The sequence below is a fragment of the Apis laboriosa genome, unplaced genomic scaffold (assembly GCF_014066325.1).
Source record: "Apis laboriosa isolate Shangri-la unplaced genomic scaffold, ASM1406632v1 scaffold26_cov146, whole genome shotgun sequence".
Taxonomy (NCBI): domain Eukaryota; kingdom Metazoa; phylum Arthropoda; class Insecta; order Hymenoptera; family Apidae; genus Apis; species Apis laboriosa.
Genome location: NW_025222592.1, coordinates 3,562,907 through 3,582,453, shown reverse-complemented (window position 1 = coordinate 3,582,453; position 19,547 = coordinate 3,562,907). Strand labels below are relative to the sequence as shown.

Below are 19,547 nucleotides of genomic sequence, written 5' to 3'. Positions count from 1 at the left end.
CTGACTGAAAACAAAAAGCTATAATTTAAATAAAAATGGCGTGAAATAAGAAATTTATCACACAATGTAAATTTGACTTTAGATTTATGGTTCTCAATTATGATCTTAAAATATTTTAAAAGATTTTAAATTTTCTAAATTATTAAAATTCTAAAATATGTTTTTAAACAATTGTTTTTAAATAAATAGAAAATGTTTAATATATACAAATATTTTTCTTTTATTTTTTTTCTAATTATAATTATCTTTTAAAAAAAGCTTTAAAACAATATTATAATGAATTTAAAATGTTATTTTAAATTTTAATAAAGTTAAATCTTTATAATTTTACAATCATTCATTAAGTACTGAAATGTCAAAAAAAAACTTATATAAATTGAGAATCACTGGTACTAGATTGTGTCAGATAAAACAGGTGCACTAAAAGAAAGTGGCCAATCGGAGTGTCGATGGGTAGTTCGTCATACAAAGCGTATAAGACAGTCGTCATTGAACGTTATGAACGGAAGGGAGGGGGGTAAGGGAAGAAAATACGAAGCAGTAAGGACTGTCAAGATACCTCGCCCACAAAAAGTAGATGCAGATGCGACCGGACGGTGAACACGTGCGACGCTTTTTTGTGACGGACGCATGAACACGCGGTGCAATGTTCAAAAAGTTGTCGCGAAGCGACGCCCTTGAGAATATATCCAATTGGAGCACCAATGATGTGTTGTGCCTACTTCGAAAGGTGAGTAAACTCTGATTCAAAGTGATCTTTGGCATTGTCAGCAACAAATTTCTAAAGTGAACGAATCAAAATCTCAAATGATTTCATAAATCATATGAAAACACTGAAAATTTTCTTCTTCGAGTTTTTTATTTATCTTAACAATCGAATATTTAGGATGTGTATATTAAATTCTATTATTTATAAATTCATTGAAATAAATTCATTTCATAATAAATAGTAAAAGAAAAATGTAAATAAATTATTTATATAAATATACTATAGATAAAAAGTCAATAAATATAAGTTATTCTTTTTTATTCGTGACACCTCGGAATGGTTTAGTACTTTGCAAACTGTCAAATTGCATGACAGAATATTGAAAATGAGATAGAAATAATGTTTCATATGTATATATTTTTAATTAGTACAAAATGAATAGGTTCATGTATCACATTGTATTTTTTTTTCATATTTTAAAATCGTGGGACTAGAATATTAAAACCATTGAAATGTGTGAACAAGATTAAACCGATGAATGTATACCGACTGAGTATACCAAGTATATTGAAAGCATTTAAATTCTAATTCAAAATTATACTAACGAAATAAAATATCAAATAGAATAATATAATTATAAAATAAAATGCAATAACGCAATTTTTAAAAGCAAGAATCATTTAAGTAATCTTAAAATCACAGTACATCTGCTATTTATCATTCAATTTTATATAATAGATCTTCAAATGATAAAACTCCAACGCATTTTTATTTTACACTATAAAATTAACATAATTCAAAAAATTTGTCATCAAATATAAATTTAATTTTTGCAAAATATTTAGAAATATCAATATTAATCAATTTAATATATAATTAATTACTCAATTTAAATTGATATAACAAAATACAAAGGAAAAGAAACTTGTATCTATTCATTCTGCACTTTGTTGTCCTAATAACGTAAATATTTGTACAAGATATAGTATATATGCATGTTATCAGTAGTGTACATCCTGTTTGATCGAAGAGTTTTTTCTTTTACAGAACGGTCTGGATGAATGTTGTAAAGCCATTGCAAAACGACAGATCGATGGTGACGAATTATTGGTGAGTAAATCCGTCTGTTAGATCTGATATCAGTCATCATCATGACTTCTTTCCCTGTTTTGTTCACGTTTCGCTAATGTCTATGTCATCTATGAATATATATAATAATATTTAATAATACATTGATAATTATAATATATTATATGGATTGGTAATAAAACGTTTATGAAGATGACTCCATTTGTTATAAACTAAATTCTAAAAAGATAATTATTAGCCTATTTCCCATTATTTTTAAAGAAAAAGCATTGTAAAAACTTTTATTGAAATATCTATAATAACCTTATCTGAAATGACCATAAATTCTAAAAAATAATTATTAATTCAAATTTTCTTATACTTCGTAAAAATGCAAATAAAAAGAAATTAAGAAAAGAAATTATTAGAAATTTTTTTGTTAAGATTAAAAAAAAATCTTTGATATTAAAAAGAATAATCAAAGACTTGTCACTTTCACTAATTAATTGAATAAAAGTAAAGTTTGAATTAGACATTATTCGCATACTGCCAAGCCACACAATGCAAAGAGAAACAAATTTCTAATCGGTTGAAATAAATAGAAAACGTGGGGATAATGCAATGAGCAAGTTTCATTCATAATTCGTGTCGTTACATATTTCGTTTCCAACTGGCGTGTGCTTCTTATGTTCTTCTTAATTAATTGTAATTATTCCAGCACTTGACGGAAGGGAAACTGGCGCTGTGGAAGAGTGACCTCACGCGTCCACTGATATGGTAAGAGAACGAAATATCAGACATGTCTCGTTTCTCCGTAAAATGTGGTGGAACAAAGTGGACCCGTTCTTGTGACCAAATAGAATGTTGATGTTCGTTTCACAGTCTAACGGTTCTTCTTCACATCTCCCTGAGACATTCTTTCGAATCGTGATCGCTGAATAATTATCCATACACACTTAAGCGTGTTCCATAATTTTCGAAAGTATACTGTTCAGAATAATTAGAAGATTATCCGACTGAATGAATTTATTACCCAATTAGATCTTAAATATAGCATATATCTTCAGCATTGTATGCTATACCTTAAAATCGATGATTGGAAATCAAGAAATGATCTTATATCTTACACTTTTTAATACTTAGAAAGTATTATTTTGAAGTAACTGGAAATGGAAAAAAGAACTCACATGTTTTACATTCTTTAATTATTTACAAAATAAAATAATAATTAATTAAAAAATAATAAAATTAATAATTTATCTATTTATTTAATTTTAAATACATAGGCCAAGTTTTTGTTATAAAAAGTATAAATAAAAAGATGAAATATGATATAATATGAAACTGGAAATAGAAAAATGATTTCATATTTTTTTAGATCTTCTAGTTACTTATATAGCAATAATATGTCTTTTGTAATATAAATTTTTGAAAAGTGTTTATTACAAAAGATATATAGATAGAAAAATAAACTAATAAAATAAAAATAAGATAATATTTTTACCTAAAAATTATATTATTACATCTCTTTATTATTTCTTCATAGATATTATTTTTAGAATTTCTTATTTGATAATTCTTGGAAGTTTTATTTTCAAAAGAATCACATCATTCTATTAATAAATACCACGTTTTAAAATTCCAAAAGAAAATATACTTTTCAATGAAAATATAAATTTGAACAATATTCAGGTGCCATAGCATATGTTCTACTTCTATTCTATTGTTGAACTTCATAGAGAAATTGTATCGACATTAGAGACTGTACATATATAGAGAAGACGAATTGTTTGCATTCTATTGATATTACAACAGCTATTCCATCCTATCATTCTAAACGTCGCGGTGGCTTAAACCGGTGAAAAATTTGGCGAGCGATGATGCTATAGAAAGCGTCGCCGGACGCAGTATGCATACCAAGAGGAAGGTTCAATGGCTTGAGTGGTGAAATCAAAATATGCTGTGGTTAGTATTTCCGAAGGCCACGCTAAGACCGAGTGGCCCCCGGTTATACAAACCGGTGCAATAAGTGCGTAATTCTATCGTGTGGGATGTCCTCACGATCATTCAATATCGCTACTGACGCCACGAAATTTATCGTCTTCTTTTATTAAGGAAATTCCACTTGACAACAACGCGACTGTTAATGCGACGACATTAGTATGCTATTTGTAATTAGATGATAATGTTTCTAAAGAATTCGAAAGTTAAATAATAAAAATGAACGAAATTTTTTACTTAATTATGTACATACGATAATTAAACTGATAAATACAGATAATATTTGTGAAAAATTTAAATATATAAAAATTTATAGAATGCACATGATGTATAACATAAGATATAAAAATATCCAAAATAATATTATGCTATATGGAATATAAAATAAATAAATTCTTCACTTTCTTTTCTATACTTGTGTTTATAAAAATTTATATAAATATTCATAATCTAATGATATTAGAGATGAAAAATCTAATTTGTATCTAATTTTAAATATTTTTTAAATAGACTAATTTATTGATCATTTTTTATTATAATTAATTTTTTTCTAATTAATTAATATTAATTAGAATAATAGTTATCTAGAATAGATAACTATTCTAGATAATAGAATTCTAATTAATAGAACTATTAATAGAATAATAATTATCTAATTAATTAATTTTTTTATAATTAATTAATAGAGTATCAACTAGAAATTTTTAAAATATTCATTTTTTTAGGAATCTTTGGACATTCGTAGAGGAAATAAGAAAAACACCAGAAAAATTTGTAGAAGAAAAGATTCTTGAATCTCAATCAAACGAAGATCATTTAAGTGATACCGGCTCCTGGGGGACTGATTTCGAGGATGAAACAAACGAAGAGAATACTTTATCAGAAACTCAGAAAATTTCCGGATCAAATTATGAATCTAAAAACAATCAGAAAGTTTTAGAGAACAATGCAGATCTTAAACAAAAAGATATACAAACAGAGAAAGTATCGAAGCAAGAGGAAGAAGAAACTTATGTGAATTGTGGTCTTACAATTGACGAGAACACATATGCGAATTGTCAGGAAACTGTGCCATTGAAGAATGCGTCCAGATTGCATAATCAAGGAGAAAAATCGTTAGCTGAACAACTTAAGGAACAATTGCAATTTATAAATACCAAAAAGCCAATAATGGGACCAAAACCTGAATTATTGCAAACAAAAAATGTAGAGGTGTCAGTTTTAAATCGAACTCAACCTCGGAAATCGTTTCTTCATAATACAAAGGCCAAATCGAATAATCTTACTCAAACGCAAAGTTAGTAAATTAGAAACAATAAAAAGATTATATTTATTCATATATTCTGTAAAAATATTTTATTTTTTAAATATTTTTTTTTCTTTTAATATAATAGAGAATAATTTAATAAATAATATTTAATATTTCAATTGATAATTTCAGAAAGAATGACAGTACCTCCTCCACCACAGCCAATAAAAAATAAAGATCAAATGGTGATTATCGAGAAATCGAACAAAGATCAAGCAAAACCTCCTGCAACGCTCAGAAATCTTGATCTGGTTGCCAATTTACCCACAAAGACAGAAGAAAGTGAAGATGAATACGAGTCATTCGATGAACAAATAATTGAACAAAATCAAAAAAAAAATATGTTGAGAGTGGACAGTAAGCAATCATTGACTAGTCATCAAAGTTCTGTGGAAAGTGTTTACCAACCACCAAGTATTACAAGTTATGAAGAAGAAGAAGAACATTATGATATTTATGAATCAATCACGGAAACAGTAAGTTTTAAAATACATTTTTAATTTTATAGTAATAATATTTAATGAAAAATTGAATTAATAAGAATTATTTTTACAGCCAGACGATAATGGATACTATTTAAATCCTATTCAGAGGACGGCTAATGTGAAAACACCCCCACCATTGCCAGCCAAGCCTCCTCAATCATCGGCTACCCCCTCTCCAACTCCCTCTCGAACAGATATAGAAAAATTAAAAGGTATATAATTTTGATTCTTTTTATAATTCCTTTTTAGTTATTTTATGTGTGTGTGAAATAAGAAATATTATGGAAAATTCCCATCATATGATAAAACTGTCTCTCATATGTCAGCATGAATATTAAAATGAAAAAAGAAATTAAACTGAGGTCGTTGAAGATAGTCAGTGGTGCAACATGTTACGATGTATAAGATAAAAAGTGCAGGCTGCATTAAATTGGAGGAATAAAAAGCTTTCAGTGTCCCAACTTCTCATAAACATGTGCGTGGCAAATGGCCAACCACCAATGGTTCTGCATCAACCTGATGCACATTGCAATTGCAGTCAGTCATGGATGAACTATCGTTCACACAATTCTCTTTATTTCAAGTTGTAATAGTATATCTATATATTTCAAACGAAATTTGTGTAACATTCGAATAAATAGTGATAATAATTTATTAATGAAATACATAATAAGAAATATGAATTAAAAAGTAAATTCTGAATAACTCTAATAAGTAATAACAGAAACAAGTGCAGTTTCAAAGTTAATTAAAGAAAGAAATAATGTTTCGAAGAGATTACAATTTTCCAAAAACTGATTAAACACAAACTACATATCTTTGAATCTTATCAAAAACGGAAGAGGAAATAGTGGGATGGAATGTGTTCCTGCTTCTATCTGAGATTGAGCAAACAGCTCGTGGGAGGTTTAGGTGCTCGTCTCGCCGATGAAGTGTCCGATATGATAGTAAGGATCAAACGAGGACTTTCACGATGTTATTACACTCAACCACCTGAGCCACCAGGTAGAATCTCTTACGAAGCGAATTTTTTGCCTACCATATCGTTTACATTTTCTTTTACATCTGTGTACATATTTTAAATTTGAATTATAAAATCATCAAATATTTTAATAAATGCTTATCAAACGTTTCTTCATAAATTCTTCATAAATTGTGCTATCTTTAAACTAAAAATAATTATCTAATTTTTCGGTGAATATATACCATATGTTTTATCTTAAATTGGAAATACCTAAAAACTTAAAATAATCTCAAAATGCGTACAGATCAGTCGATATATTTTTAAGCTTTGAGGAGACAACGTGACCCATGCTGAGGGACCAACGGATGGCCGAGTCTTGTAGTTTATTCAGCTAATTCTTCACTTAAATGCCAGTCTGTGTAGTGATTTCATAGAGTTCAAATCGTTTGAATTTTTTTCTTAAAGTTTTTCTATTTGATAATTTTTAATTTTTAATTTTTAATTTTAAGAAATTTGTTTTAATATAATTTCTTCGAATGGTTAGACCAATACAAAATTTCTTTAATTATTATTTATTAATTTACAATAAAAAGTCTATATGAATAATAACAACTTTAAATTTGCTGTTTAGTGTTTGTCATAAATAATTTAAAATGTTGTATTGGATTTTATAATCTTTAGATATTATTTAAAACGCAATTCTCATTTCATTTTTAATATGGAAGATATATGAATTATTGAAACCAGTTACCTTGAAATAGATCATTTCAATTCCATTAATTTAAATTTATTAAGCGAGATTATTCTATTAAGCAATATATTCTTCTATAGTTCTATTTTTATATCTATTCAAAATTAGATTCATTCATTACATCAAATAGACAACAATAGAAAGTTTTATTTTTGAAACAAAGACCACATTCAAATTTCCAGATGATGAATGAAAAAAGATTTGACGATATATTGGTGCATATTCTTTTGATAAACGCGTGAAAAATTTCAAATAGTTTATTTCTGAGTGAAACGTGAAGATCTTCTGAAAATGGCTACCATAATTGGAGATCCAAAAAGAAACGTGTCCTTAAACACTGCGATTCGCCGTCAGGCAAGTCTTTCAGAATGTCTGACTCAGGCAACTCTTACCCAAGCTCGTCTGAATTTAGCAAGTTAGTGATAAAACTTATGAATTTTCAAAATTTTCATAAATAAATAAAATTTAGCTTTCGATAGATTTAAATAAAATAAAATAATTATTAGAATCTGATTAGAGAGATATAGTTGAGAGAGATTAATATTTTGTATTGTTTTCAGAGAGATCTCCTGAGAAAAAATCGGCTACATTACCTCATTCTAACAGTAATACTTCTCTATCATCGGAAAGGGCTACGAGACCATTACCACCGCCTCCTGAGAGACAATCTTACATTGACAAACCTTGGTTCCACAACGTTACCAGAGAGCAAGCAACAACTCTTATTAAAGAACGTGAGTTTTTGTAATAAACTAGGATAGATTATCATTAAACTTTGGCAATGGGCAAATTTCTATATTCTTAGTTAATTTTTGTTATCCGATTATATTGAATCAATTTATTATTATTTTTTAGAAAGTACTTACGGTAACTCACAAGACGGATACTTCCTTCTGAGACCATCCACGACAAACGTGAATAATCCTTTGGCTTTGGTCCTTTGGTACAGGGATAGAGTATATAATGTTCCAGTCAGGAAAAGGCCTGACAATAGGTAAGCAAGTTTTCCACACTGATATCTTTTGTCCGTACATATTTTTGCTAGGTACTGGACTTATTCTATAGAAATAAAAAATTAAAATAATGAAATATCTTTAAAAACTTCATTAAAAGAATTCTTATGAGAGAGAAAAATAAGAATCGGTAAAAAAATTAAAAATAAATATAAGAAAATTGAACAAAGTCGAGAACTATTTTTTGTATATTTTTTGAATAGGTATGCATTAGGTTCTGCAAAAGTAAATGAGCAATCGTTTTCTAACGTGGAGGAGATCGTGATGTTTTATACAAGAGAAGAATTAGTTCTTCATAGCGGTGGCGTAGAAATGGGAAGCACAAAATTAACGGATACTCCGCCTAAATAAATTTTTAAAAGTTCTCACAAACCAGCTTATGCAATACAAACACTGCCTATTTAAGAATTTCTAAAAGAATTTGCATGTATTTATTCAATAAGTGCCTTTTGTATATGATGATAAATCAATTTCGCATATTTTTTAAAGTTAAAATGCATTTATATATATGAATTGTAACACTCACTGTGAGTATGTTTAGTATTTAAAAAAAAAGAAAAAAAAAATCTCTTATAAAATTGCGTGCATATTTTTTTAATACAGAATTTTTTAGAACATATATAGAACATATACAAATGGTATTTTTGCTAATGTTAAATTTAAAATTAAAATTTAAAGAGCATTGATGTATTGTAGATATTATTTTTGTATTAGAAAAAAAAGTCACTTTGTGCACACAACAAAATAAATATAATTTACATTTTTGTATACTTGTTATAGATTAGATAATTTGGAAGAATTTATAAATATGAAATTATATTAGATAAACAATGATGTATATTAGAGATTTGTAAATAAGAAATTTTTTGTTTCAAAAATAAAATTTCAAGATATAGATAATTATCTTTATTATTATCGATCAACTGTTATAATTATAAAAATTACTGTTTAATTATAAAAAATAATTAAATAATTATAAAAATTGATATTGTAAATAAGAATTATATAATTTGTATCACTATATACAAAGTGACTTTGTATAATTGTGACAGATGTATTTCAAAACATATATTGAATATTACATGTTAACTGAAATCAAATATACTAAAAACAATATACCCAACATCAAAAAAAACATCAAGATCGTTTCAAGATCACTTTTTTTAAAAAGAATGAAATTAAAAATATTAAATAAAAAGTTAAGATTTAATTCAATATTTTACAATATTTAACTTTGATGCAATAACAAATTTAATTAGATTTAGAAATTTAATTAATTAGATTTAATAAATTTAATTAAATATAATTAATATCAATTATTTATTAAATTATTAAGTGCCATATTTAAAATGATCTTGAAACGTTTCCTTTATTTTTAAAAATAATTTTTTTCAATTCGATGTATTCTCTGATTTATGTGGATTAATAAGAATCAACTTTTAGATTGTAATCTATGCATTTATATTTTGCCATTGTTATTGTGAAAATAAAAAATGATAAATTTAAAGAAAAATTTAAATTTGAAGAAAACAGGAACAAAATGTTTTTATTGTAATTTTATCCAATTCTTTTTCAATTTTTAATAGAGTTTTATATTATAAGTTTTTATGCACCAATATGAGCTTAATGAGTTTAATAAAAACATATATATACGGAGTTAATTAATTTTTTACATTGTTCTTTATTTATCAATATTAATACGATTAATAAATTCGAAATGATGAACCTGCAATTTATCCAATCTATTTATCTTGAATTACATTCGATTGATAACGATAACACAAATTAAGTAAACATTCGTGTAATCAAGTTTTTTATTTTCTAAATCTATCAGTAGTTATATATTAAATAATTATACGAGTTCTATTATTGTATAAATTTATTTTTGAAAACAATTTCAAATTAATATATATAGTAATTTCATATAATAAAACTACGTGAACTTGTGCGCGTGAACTTTGAACTGAGAACGATTGCAACACAATTAAAGAAATCATAATATTAGGCGATTTATGCATTTGATTAGTGCTCAATATTAAATTTTGATTCATTTTACTACAATATTCATAAATACAAATTGCTTTTAAATATGAAATTATATAATCTGATAATTTGTACGAAAAATAATGAAATTTATCATGAAAAATTTGACGTATTAATACATTATAAAAATATTAATTTTCTAACGAAAAATAAACTACATTTATATAATATAATAACATTATAATTTATTTATAATAACACATAATTATACTTTATAGTCTTTTAAATATTAAATTTATTGATTCTTTATTATTGAAACAAAGATAAATTAATGTAAATTATCAAATATCAAGAAAAATACAATTCGAATGACGTATTTTAGGCGGGAATTTATAAATTTTTGATCTATAAAAAATATATTTTAAAAATTCCCTAGTTGTTTCAATCTGGTTACTTTCATGACGTCAATCGCTATCGTCGACAATGATGTGGTAGGAGAATGTAGTAGTGAAAGACATGACAGGTTGTGCGCACTACCCCGTTAACTGCTTGTAACTAAATGCCAATTGAGCAGTCCATTTAGCCCATCACTTAAAGCTTTTCAAGAGGTCTTCTATATCTCACGAATCTGGGACGTTGAATAAAAAAATGCTATTTGTTTTGTGAAAATTGCAATGAAATCATTGTATTTTGTTTCATCAATTCCGCGAACTGTGTGATAAAAACAATGCTGACATGAATCAGTTTTTACAAAAGTACAATTCTAAGCGGCAATAATGATGCGTTAAATAAAGTCAATCACTCGAGAAATTGTTCGAGGAAGCAATGGAAGATGAACAGCCAGCAAGAGAGACGAATAAGATTTGCGGTGTATGTGGTGATCGCGCACTCGGTTATAATTTCAACGCGGTTTCGTGTGAAAGTTGCAAAGCTTTCTTCCGACGGAATGCTTTGAAAAACAAGGTGACTAATTTGATAATTCTCCTGTAGATTTTTCATGAATCATTTTTAATACAAAATTGCAATAATATTAATTCTCATATTGGATATTCAATAAATGTATTTATGAGTATGATAAATTAATATCTATTTTGTTTTTTTCTTTTAATTTAAATTAAATGTTATAATAAGATGGCGTAACAGATAGATAAAAATTTGATTTCAGTTAAATAATAACAGCAAAATGATAATAGAAGACAATAGAAAAGAAATTAGTGTTTATATTATAGTTTAAAAGTTTGCTAACTAATAAAATACTTTTTCTTAATTTATTCATTTAAAATTTTTTCACAGGATTTTCGATGTCCATTTACTGAGAATTGTAATATTACTCCAGTCACTAGACGATTCTGTCAAAAATGCCGTTTGGATAAATGCTTTAGCATAGGCATGAGAAAAGAATATATTATGTCTGAAGAAGATAAGGTATTAAAACGACAAAAAATAGAACAAAATCGTGCAAAAAAAAGACCAATTTTAGAGAATACAAAACCATCAAAAATTAAGAAGAGTTTAGATGATTGTAATTTTGATGATACTTCTATGTCAATTAATTCAGTTGCATCAACTGCATCAGACACATATTTCTGGGAGTCTGATAGAAAATATACAGATTTAGATGCAAATAGACAAATTGTAACAGAGAGTTTAAGTCCAGTAACAGCTGCAAGTGTTCCAAGTCCTTCTAGTCCACCAGAAAATGGAGTTATAAGTGGATCAAAAACATTAGACATGATGAAAGACTCTTCACATAATTCTAACTTTGAAAATTATGATCATTCTTCTTCACCTCAAGAAGAAAATGAAGTTGATGTAGAAAAGTTGAGAATGAATTCAAATTCTCCTTCTCAAAATCAGCAAAGGTTTGATAAAATTAAATCTTCTCATAATTTAGAAAAGGATAAAAAATCAATTATAAGTTCAAAAAAGTTTAATCAAAATATATTAGACTTAAATTCTGAATTTACTTCTACTAATCATGAATCTATGAAATATTCTCCTGAATTTGATAATGCATCTTGTTACAATAAGTTTGATTCTAGCTCTATACAGAGTTCTCAATATATTGAACATACAACACATTATAAAAGAACGAATATAGATATGAATTCAGAAATCCATATGGAAATTTCTTCAGAAGAAGCAGTATCTAGTCAAAAACAAAATAAGGAAACATATCCAAAGGAAGATAATTTCGTTAGTAATAAATTCCCACAAGAATCTACTTTGATCGCGAAACTCGTTAATAATTCGAGTTTTATTACGAAAATATTTCAAAATGAAGAATTACTCTTAAAGATTATGTCAGATCCTGTTGTTATTAGTAAATTAGAGGCAGATCCTCAAATTTCACAATTCTTTAAAAAAAATGGAATCATTGCAGATAAAGAAGTTTCATCTGAGAAAGAAACGAATATTCATTTAAAAGATGATGTGAAACTAAATCACAATAATTCCAATCAAAATGTATTTAAACCAATATTCAAAGTTAAACAGAGACAAATAGAAAATCCAATTTTAACTGATTTAATTACAAATTCGAGTCAAGAAGAATGTATAAAAATACAACGTGATGAATCTAATAGTTCTGAATGGAATAAAAATCTATCTGATGTCACAAGAGATGTGCTTCAAGATGTACAAAGGTATAGTCAAAATTTACATTTGTTTAAGATCTAAAAAATCATTTTAAAATGTGTCATTTATGGATTATATTTCAGAATACCAATTGCTGCGAATTCCATTGAATCTATTCTTTGTGAAGCAATTAAATTAGAATTTTCAGCATATTCTACTCTTGGTGGTATGGAGACTAGAAAAATATTAAATGATGCTGAAAGAGCAAAGTTAAATGAATTAATAGTAGCCAATAAAGCATTATTAGCTCCTTTAGACGAAGATATAACAAATTTAATTGGAGAAGATTGTAAATTTAAGGTAATATTTATTTTTAAAATGGTTTAAAAATATTTTTAGATGTTAACATATTTTTGATAAATTCTATTTCAGAATAATTTTGGTCAATCCGATCCAGCTCTATTAGATGTTGTGAATCTTACTGCCATAGCCATTAGACGCTTAATAAAAATGGCGAAAAAAATAAATGCGTTTAAAAATATGTGTCAAGAAGATCAAATAGCTCTTTTAAAAGGAGGATGTACAGAAATGATGATTTTAAGATCAGCACTCAATTATGATATTGAGAAAGATATGTGGTGGATACCACATAGTCAAGAAAGTATGTCTAATATAAAAGTAGATGTATTAAAAGAAGCAAAAGGAAATCTTTATGCAGAACATGCAAGATTTATTAGAAGTTTTGATCCAAGATGGAGAGATGAGAATATAATTTTAATTTTAAGTGCAATTGCTTTATTTACACCTGACAGACCAAAAGTGGTGCATAATGATGTAATCAAATTAGAACAAGTAAGTTTAATACTTTTTATGTATAATGTTATCTGTTATATAATTTTTAATAATATATTTTTTTTATAGAATTCTTATTATTACTTGCTTAGACGCTATCTAGAAAGTGTTTATTCCGGATGTGAAGCCAAATCCATGTTTTTAAAATTAATTCAAAAAATTTCCGATCTTCATAGATTAAACAACGAAGTTGTTGGAGTATATCTTAATTTAAATCCGTCGAGAGTAGAGCCACTTCTTATAGAGATATTTGATTTGAAACATTGATCGAACGTGTTCAATAATGAATAGATATTAAATGTAAAATGTTTTTAATTAGTATTTCTCTAAATAGCAAAAATAAAACTATTATGAATTTATGTCAATAGATCGCATGTTCGTACAAGTAATTAATAGCAATAATATTGAAGAGAGAAATGTTATAACTATGAAATCAGAATGTGATTGGAAATATACAAATATATATAGGTTAATGTACATAAAATTATATGAACAATATCGCCAAAAGTTTATTCGTATCAGAATATCGATATAGAATTACATACATTAAAATATCTATATCGATTTACAGTAATGTTCTGTTAACATCAAAATATTTCGATTTATATAATATTCAAATTATCAATATAAAACTACAAAACAAATATAATACTATCAAATCTATAATAAATTTAGATTTCTATCTTCTTCCATATTTAAATCACATTAATAAAATAAACATAATAAATGTGAAGTAGAAAAGAATTATATTCTATTTCAAGATTTGAAACTATAAATTATTATTTTGATTGCTAAAATGAATTTTTAATTTTTTAATATCCTTGATTAAACTAAACGGACGATACGCATTTATTAATTTGAGTTCATTAATTTAAAAATTTAAAAATTATAAGTTCTTTTTAATCGATATTAACGGAACATTATTTTAATTAATTTCTGATAGAATGTAAAAAATTATTGTAATCTTTATTTTTATGTAAAATATTAATATCAACGATTGTCTAATCATAAAGATAATTTTCAGAGATAGTTCGAAATATAAAGGTATTTCGTCATTTCACATCATTTTTTCGAGAATAAATATATTTGTTCATATGTTAACGAAAGTACCTTAAATTGTTAAATCTAGAGAAAATTTGTTATATCAGTATCAAGTTCTATATTCATGTTTAACGAATTTATAAATATAAAAGAAAAATATTTCTTTATTTCAAAATAAATTAAAAATTATGTATGATAAACATGAATTCAGTACTTGGTATAAAAATTGAAAAAATCAATACAAGCAAGAGAATGCAAGATATAAATTGTGTAATGTGTATTCACGTTACAAATATTAGTATGTAAGTAATAAATTGTGATATTGAGTCAAAATATATTTTTCAGATACTTGTTATATATGACTTTAAATATATTATTTCATTCCTTTTACTATTATATTATTAATTAATTTTGTATTTCATAGATTATATACGATTTAAAAATAATACCTTTTTTAAATTAGCCGTCATTTTCAGGCCAATAACCAAATAATCGCAGGATTACAATTATAATGAGGCAACAAGAGGTAAGAAACAATGCGAAGCTGACGAGAAGAAGGAACAGATATCCCAGTATTCTAAGGACGGATAGAAACAAGTAAACTACCCAATCCCAGATTGTTTTCAATATCATTTTATGTATCACTTAAAATTTATCAAAAAGAAAATAAAAGAGACAACGGGATAATCGATATTTCATATCCGATATGCTATAGTGGTGACAGAATCTTTATCAACGAATTAATCAAATGAGAATGTCAATTGTTATACATACATAAATATAACGAACGATTAATAAATTTATTGCTTGCAATTTCTTTATATTTGTTGCTATTGAAAATATTCTATAAGAGATATGTATAAAATGTAAGTATAAAATATAATCATCGTTGTTATTTGTTCTTTTATTTATAATTCCTATTCGTAACGCTACAAAGAATGTATTGGGGATTTTCAGTTTCTATTAAATCTTTTGATACGTCAAATTTTACATAATTATCGCGCTTATAGTGATAAAATGGTTCAATGTTATCTTCATAGGATTTCGTGAATATCCAATTGATTTTTTCAGCTGCAAGATAACAAGCGCCCAACGCAGATGTTACTTTTAAACGAATCAAAGTTAATTCATCCAAAACTTGAGATTCATGGATTTCATCTATAAAAGCATCCTTCATAAAATTCCATGATTTCCAGACTGATCCGACGCAAATAATCTTTAATCCTCCGTGAGCTAATTTGAGATCCTAAAAAATCATTTCTTATATTCAAACAAAATATATATTTAATTTATAAATTTAAATAACTCACATTATGGGCCTTCTTCGCGAGAGCTATAACGTGTTTTGCAAGATATTTTCCATTTTCCTGGAGAATATGTAAACAAAGCAGATCTTTTTTTTCACAACCTATCACAATTTCCTTGGCAAATTTAGCGAAATTGGTTTTATCAAACTCATTATAAAAATGTGATAGCATCTCTTTTCTATCTGTTGCATTGAAATAATATCTCATAGCTGGCCATACATAATTTATAGGTTTAGGTGCTTTAATTAAATCATCTATATCATCGAATACATATTTACAAGCTCTATACGCGATCCAGAAAGCTAAAAATTTATTTTTATAACAATTATAAAATTTATTATAATAAAAATAATTAAAATCAGTTTTTTAATATTATAATCTCGGCCAGATATATCAATCACTTAAGGTCATTTCCTTTTATAGCGAATCAAACAATCTCTACCACTTACCACTGCCTTCGTCCCCTATAAAATATCCCCATCCGCCGCATGTTGTCGTTGTTCCATCTAAATTGACCATCAAGGCATTCGAACCGGTGCCAGCAATTAAAACTATTCCACCGTTTTCTAAAGCTGTTCTAAGACTACCCATAGTATCTGAATTGATATAATAAGATTTAGCAGCATTTGGATATTTCTGTTGCATCGTTTCCATAAGCATACGATTGGTTTTTTCTTCTTCGCATCCGCTCAGAGTAAGACCCTATCGATTTAATCGATTTTTTCAATTTAATTTGTCGATGATAACAATCCTTATCATATATACGAATTAGTCATTGATATTATTCATTCAAATTGCAATAATTTTTTAATATTTACCAAGCAATCTAAAGGAATTATTTCAGACATTTCTATATTCTGTTTTCCTATTTCCACCATAGCGTTGATTCTGGCACTTGTTTCTTCTATTCCAAGAACCTGAATAAGACACACATAAAATATAAAAAAATAATTAAATAATATATAATAAAAAAATAAGAAAATAAATAATGATAAGAATAAGAAATTAATGGAGCAGGAATACATGACGATTGTTCAAATATTCAATTAATACCCAATGATTAGTGCTCGGTCCTTTGACTTCCGTCAACACTTTTCCTTTTCCATCGATGATGACTAGCGTAGATTCAGTACCGCCGCTGAAAAATAATTAAATTTACTGAATTTATTAATAAATTTATTTTATGTTACTATATCAATTATTAATATATCAGTTCTTTATTTTCGATTGTTCATAATGTTAATATAATAGCACATATGGAGCAGATAGAAGAAATATGAATATATATTTAAGAACAGAATATAATAGACTGTTACAATCACTTAAAATAATCATAGAATTAGACCGTTACTTGATTTTATACATATTCCAATTATATCGAGAAGCATATCGAAATTAAATATTTTATAATGATTATATATAAAAATATAAAAAGAAATATTTCCTAACAAATATAAATGTATAATTTATAAAATCAGATAAGAGATATAAAATGTTTAATAAATAATACTAATTTTTTATCTTATTTTATGTTCAAATAAAACAAATTCACAAATTATAATATGATTTAATATATCATACATTATATATATTTACTGATAATGATGATATGACAAATCATAAACATATAATTTTTTATATTTTTTTTTAAATATAAATAAAGAACAAATTTTACTTTAAAATATAAATATTTCGTTTATATGTTTATTTATTTCGATAAACATTGATAAACATAAAACTTTTCAAATTTCAATGAATTTTGACAATGAATTTTATATCGAAAATATTTTTTCACTATTTATAAAACTATAATAACATTTATACAAAGAAAAATTGTAAATCAAAAAAATGAAAATTTGTATCAGCGATTTAAATTTCGAAATCAAAGATAAATCGCAATTATAAGTTACATAACTTTTCTACTTATTATTCCAAAAATTAAATTATTTAAATTATTAATAAATCTTTTTTTAAAAATAAATATTTTAATATGATTTTAAATAAATATTTAGATAAATATATGAATTCTGAATATAGATTTTAAAATCAAATTTTGATTATGATGCTATATATAATGCTATACGATAACAGATAATATGTTTATATATTCTAATTGGATTTTATCAATGTATATTAATGAGGAAAGAATTTACTAGTTAAAGTTATTGCATTGATATTACAACTATAATTTATTAGAAATTTACTAAAATTTTCATGATTTAAATAAAAATATCAAAAAAGACGAAGACAAAAAATTTTTTTAAAATCTCTTACCCCTCGATGCCCCCGATCCTTATTTCTTCAGGATATTCTGGTAACTCTACCGGTGGTTTAATTAATTCTTCGTCTTCTAACATTCTTTTTCTTTGTTTTCTTAATTCCCTACGAAGTTCATTTTCATCAATCTTTTTTTTCTTTGCCCTCTTTCTTCTTCCTGTCATTTTTTTAATGATATGATTTCAAATTTTATTTCATGATTTTTTTCATTATTTTTTCTTTCGAGAAAAGGATCCAGGAATTTGAGGATGGGATTTAAACAGGCATATTTATCTAATAATGTACAAAAAATATAAATTTAAACATTTTATATAAGAATAGACTAAAGAATAAAAGAGAATGATAAATTCTTTAGATAAAATAGATAGAATAGATAGAATAGATAAAATAATACAATAAAAAATATATTTTTATTTTGTAAAAAAATTCTAAATATTTAAATTTTAAGATTTATAGATAAAAAAACATAATATTTAAAATATATATAAGTATAAACTTAACAATATAAATGGGTAAATAATATAATCATATGATATATATTAAGTTTCTGTATTGTGTCAACTTACAATAAAGACTTGGAGTATGATTAAATAAGCATATGTCGAGCAATTATTAAAAATGTTGAAAATTTATAAAGAATAATCCCACGTGATACAAAAATTTTGAAATGGAGAAATGTAAAAAGTACTATAATGTTAGTGGCGAATGTTTACCTATAACTAGAGAATTGCTATGCTAGGAGAAGTTGCCTTCGTTACTACTGTTGCGTTGTTCACGTTACATACAACTTAAATATTGCATCCACTACAATGAAATTTCATGAAATGTTAGAGAAAAGTAGGGATTTGAGACCTAACATTAACTGAAAAACTGTTGGATGATCAACGAGTCAATAATCGACTGGTCTGACATCGATAAAAAACTTTGAGAACTAAATAAATTTCTTATTTTCTTATCGATAAAATTTCATAAAAAAAAAGTATATCTTAAATAAAAATTCTATAAATTATAATAATATCATCTATTTTTATCAAAACAATAAGTGATTTATAAATAATATTGGTATGTGATATTTAATTTTTAGAAATTATACTCCTAAAGAAGTTTAAATTACATAGTAGAATTCTCCAATCATATACACATTGTAGGCGACATCTGCCAGTAATTATTGAAACTAATAATACCAAAAATATTTTTAGAGTGTGCTATC

At 25.8% G+C, this 19,547-nt stretch overlaps 3 protein-coding genes across 7 annotated transcripts; 2 read left to right on the top strand and 1 right to left on the bottom strand.

Annotated features, from left to right (window-relative positions):
• Positions 1-545: 545 nt before the first annotated feature.
• LOC122713977 (lymphocyte cytosolic protein 2-like) lies at positions 546-9,011 on the top strand. Its single transcript, XM_043934878.1, has 9 exons — positions 546-730; positions 1,757-1,819; positions 2,496-2,554; positions 4,504-5,075; positions 5,220-5,563; positions 5,643-5,784; positions 7,848-8,021; positions 8,143-8,281; positions 8,504-9,011. The coding sequence occupies exons 1-9, from the start codon at positions 647-649 to the stop codon at positions 8,649-8,651; spliced, it is 1,725 nt and encodes a 574-aa protein (XP_043790813.1). The 5' UTR covers positions 546-646; the 3' UTR covers positions 8,652-9,011.
• A 1,622-nt stretch (positions 9,012-10,633) lies between these two features.
• On the top strand, positions 10,634-15,527 carry LOC122713976. 2 transcript variants are annotated; one of them, XM_043934877.1, is made up of 5 exons: positions 10,634-11,246; positions 11,577-12,928; positions 13,004-13,220; positions 13,293-13,712; positions 15,230-15,527. In XM_043934877.1, the coding sequence occupies exons 1-5, from the start codon at positions 11,109-11,111 to the stop codon at positions 15,263-15,265; spliced, it is 2,163 nt and encodes a 720-aa protein (XP_043790812.1). In that variant the 5' UTR covers positions 10,634-11,108; the 3' UTR covers positions 15,266-15,527. The 2 variants fall into 2 exon arrangements, with proteins under 2 accessions (XP_043790812.1, XP_043790811.1); XM_043934876.1 differs by lacking the exon at positions 15,230-15,527 and adding an exon at positions 13,782-14,408 and having other exon boundaries at positions 10,636-11,246.
• Positions 15,528-15,638: 111 nt separating this feature from the next.
• LOC122713979 (N-acetyl-D-glucosamine kinase) lies at positions 15,639-19,199 on the bottom strand. Of its 4 annotated transcripts, none has more exons than XM_043934880.1 (7): positions 19,051-19,199; positions 18,335-18,494; positions 17,114-17,198; positions 16,879-16,977; positions 16,510-16,762; positions 16,064-16,362; positions 15,639-15,999 (listed from the first exon to the last, which is right to left on the bottom strand). In XM_043934880.1, the coding sequence occupies exons 2-7, from the start codon at positions 18,415-18,417 to the stop codon at positions 15,658-15,660; spliced, it is 1,161 nt and encodes a 386-aa protein (XP_043790815.1). In that variant the 5' UTR covers positions 18,418-18,494; positions 19,051-19,199; the 3' UTR covers positions 15,639-15,657. The 4 variants fall into 4 exon arrangements, with proteins under 4 accessions (XP_043790815.1, XP_043790817.1, XP_043790816.1 ...); XM_043934882.1 differs by having other exon boundaries at positions 18,335-18,442; positions 19,051-19,198; XM_043934881.1 differs by lacking the exon at positions 19,051-19,199 and adding an exon at positions 18,904-19,019.
• Positions 19,200-19,547: the final 348 nt, after the last annotated feature.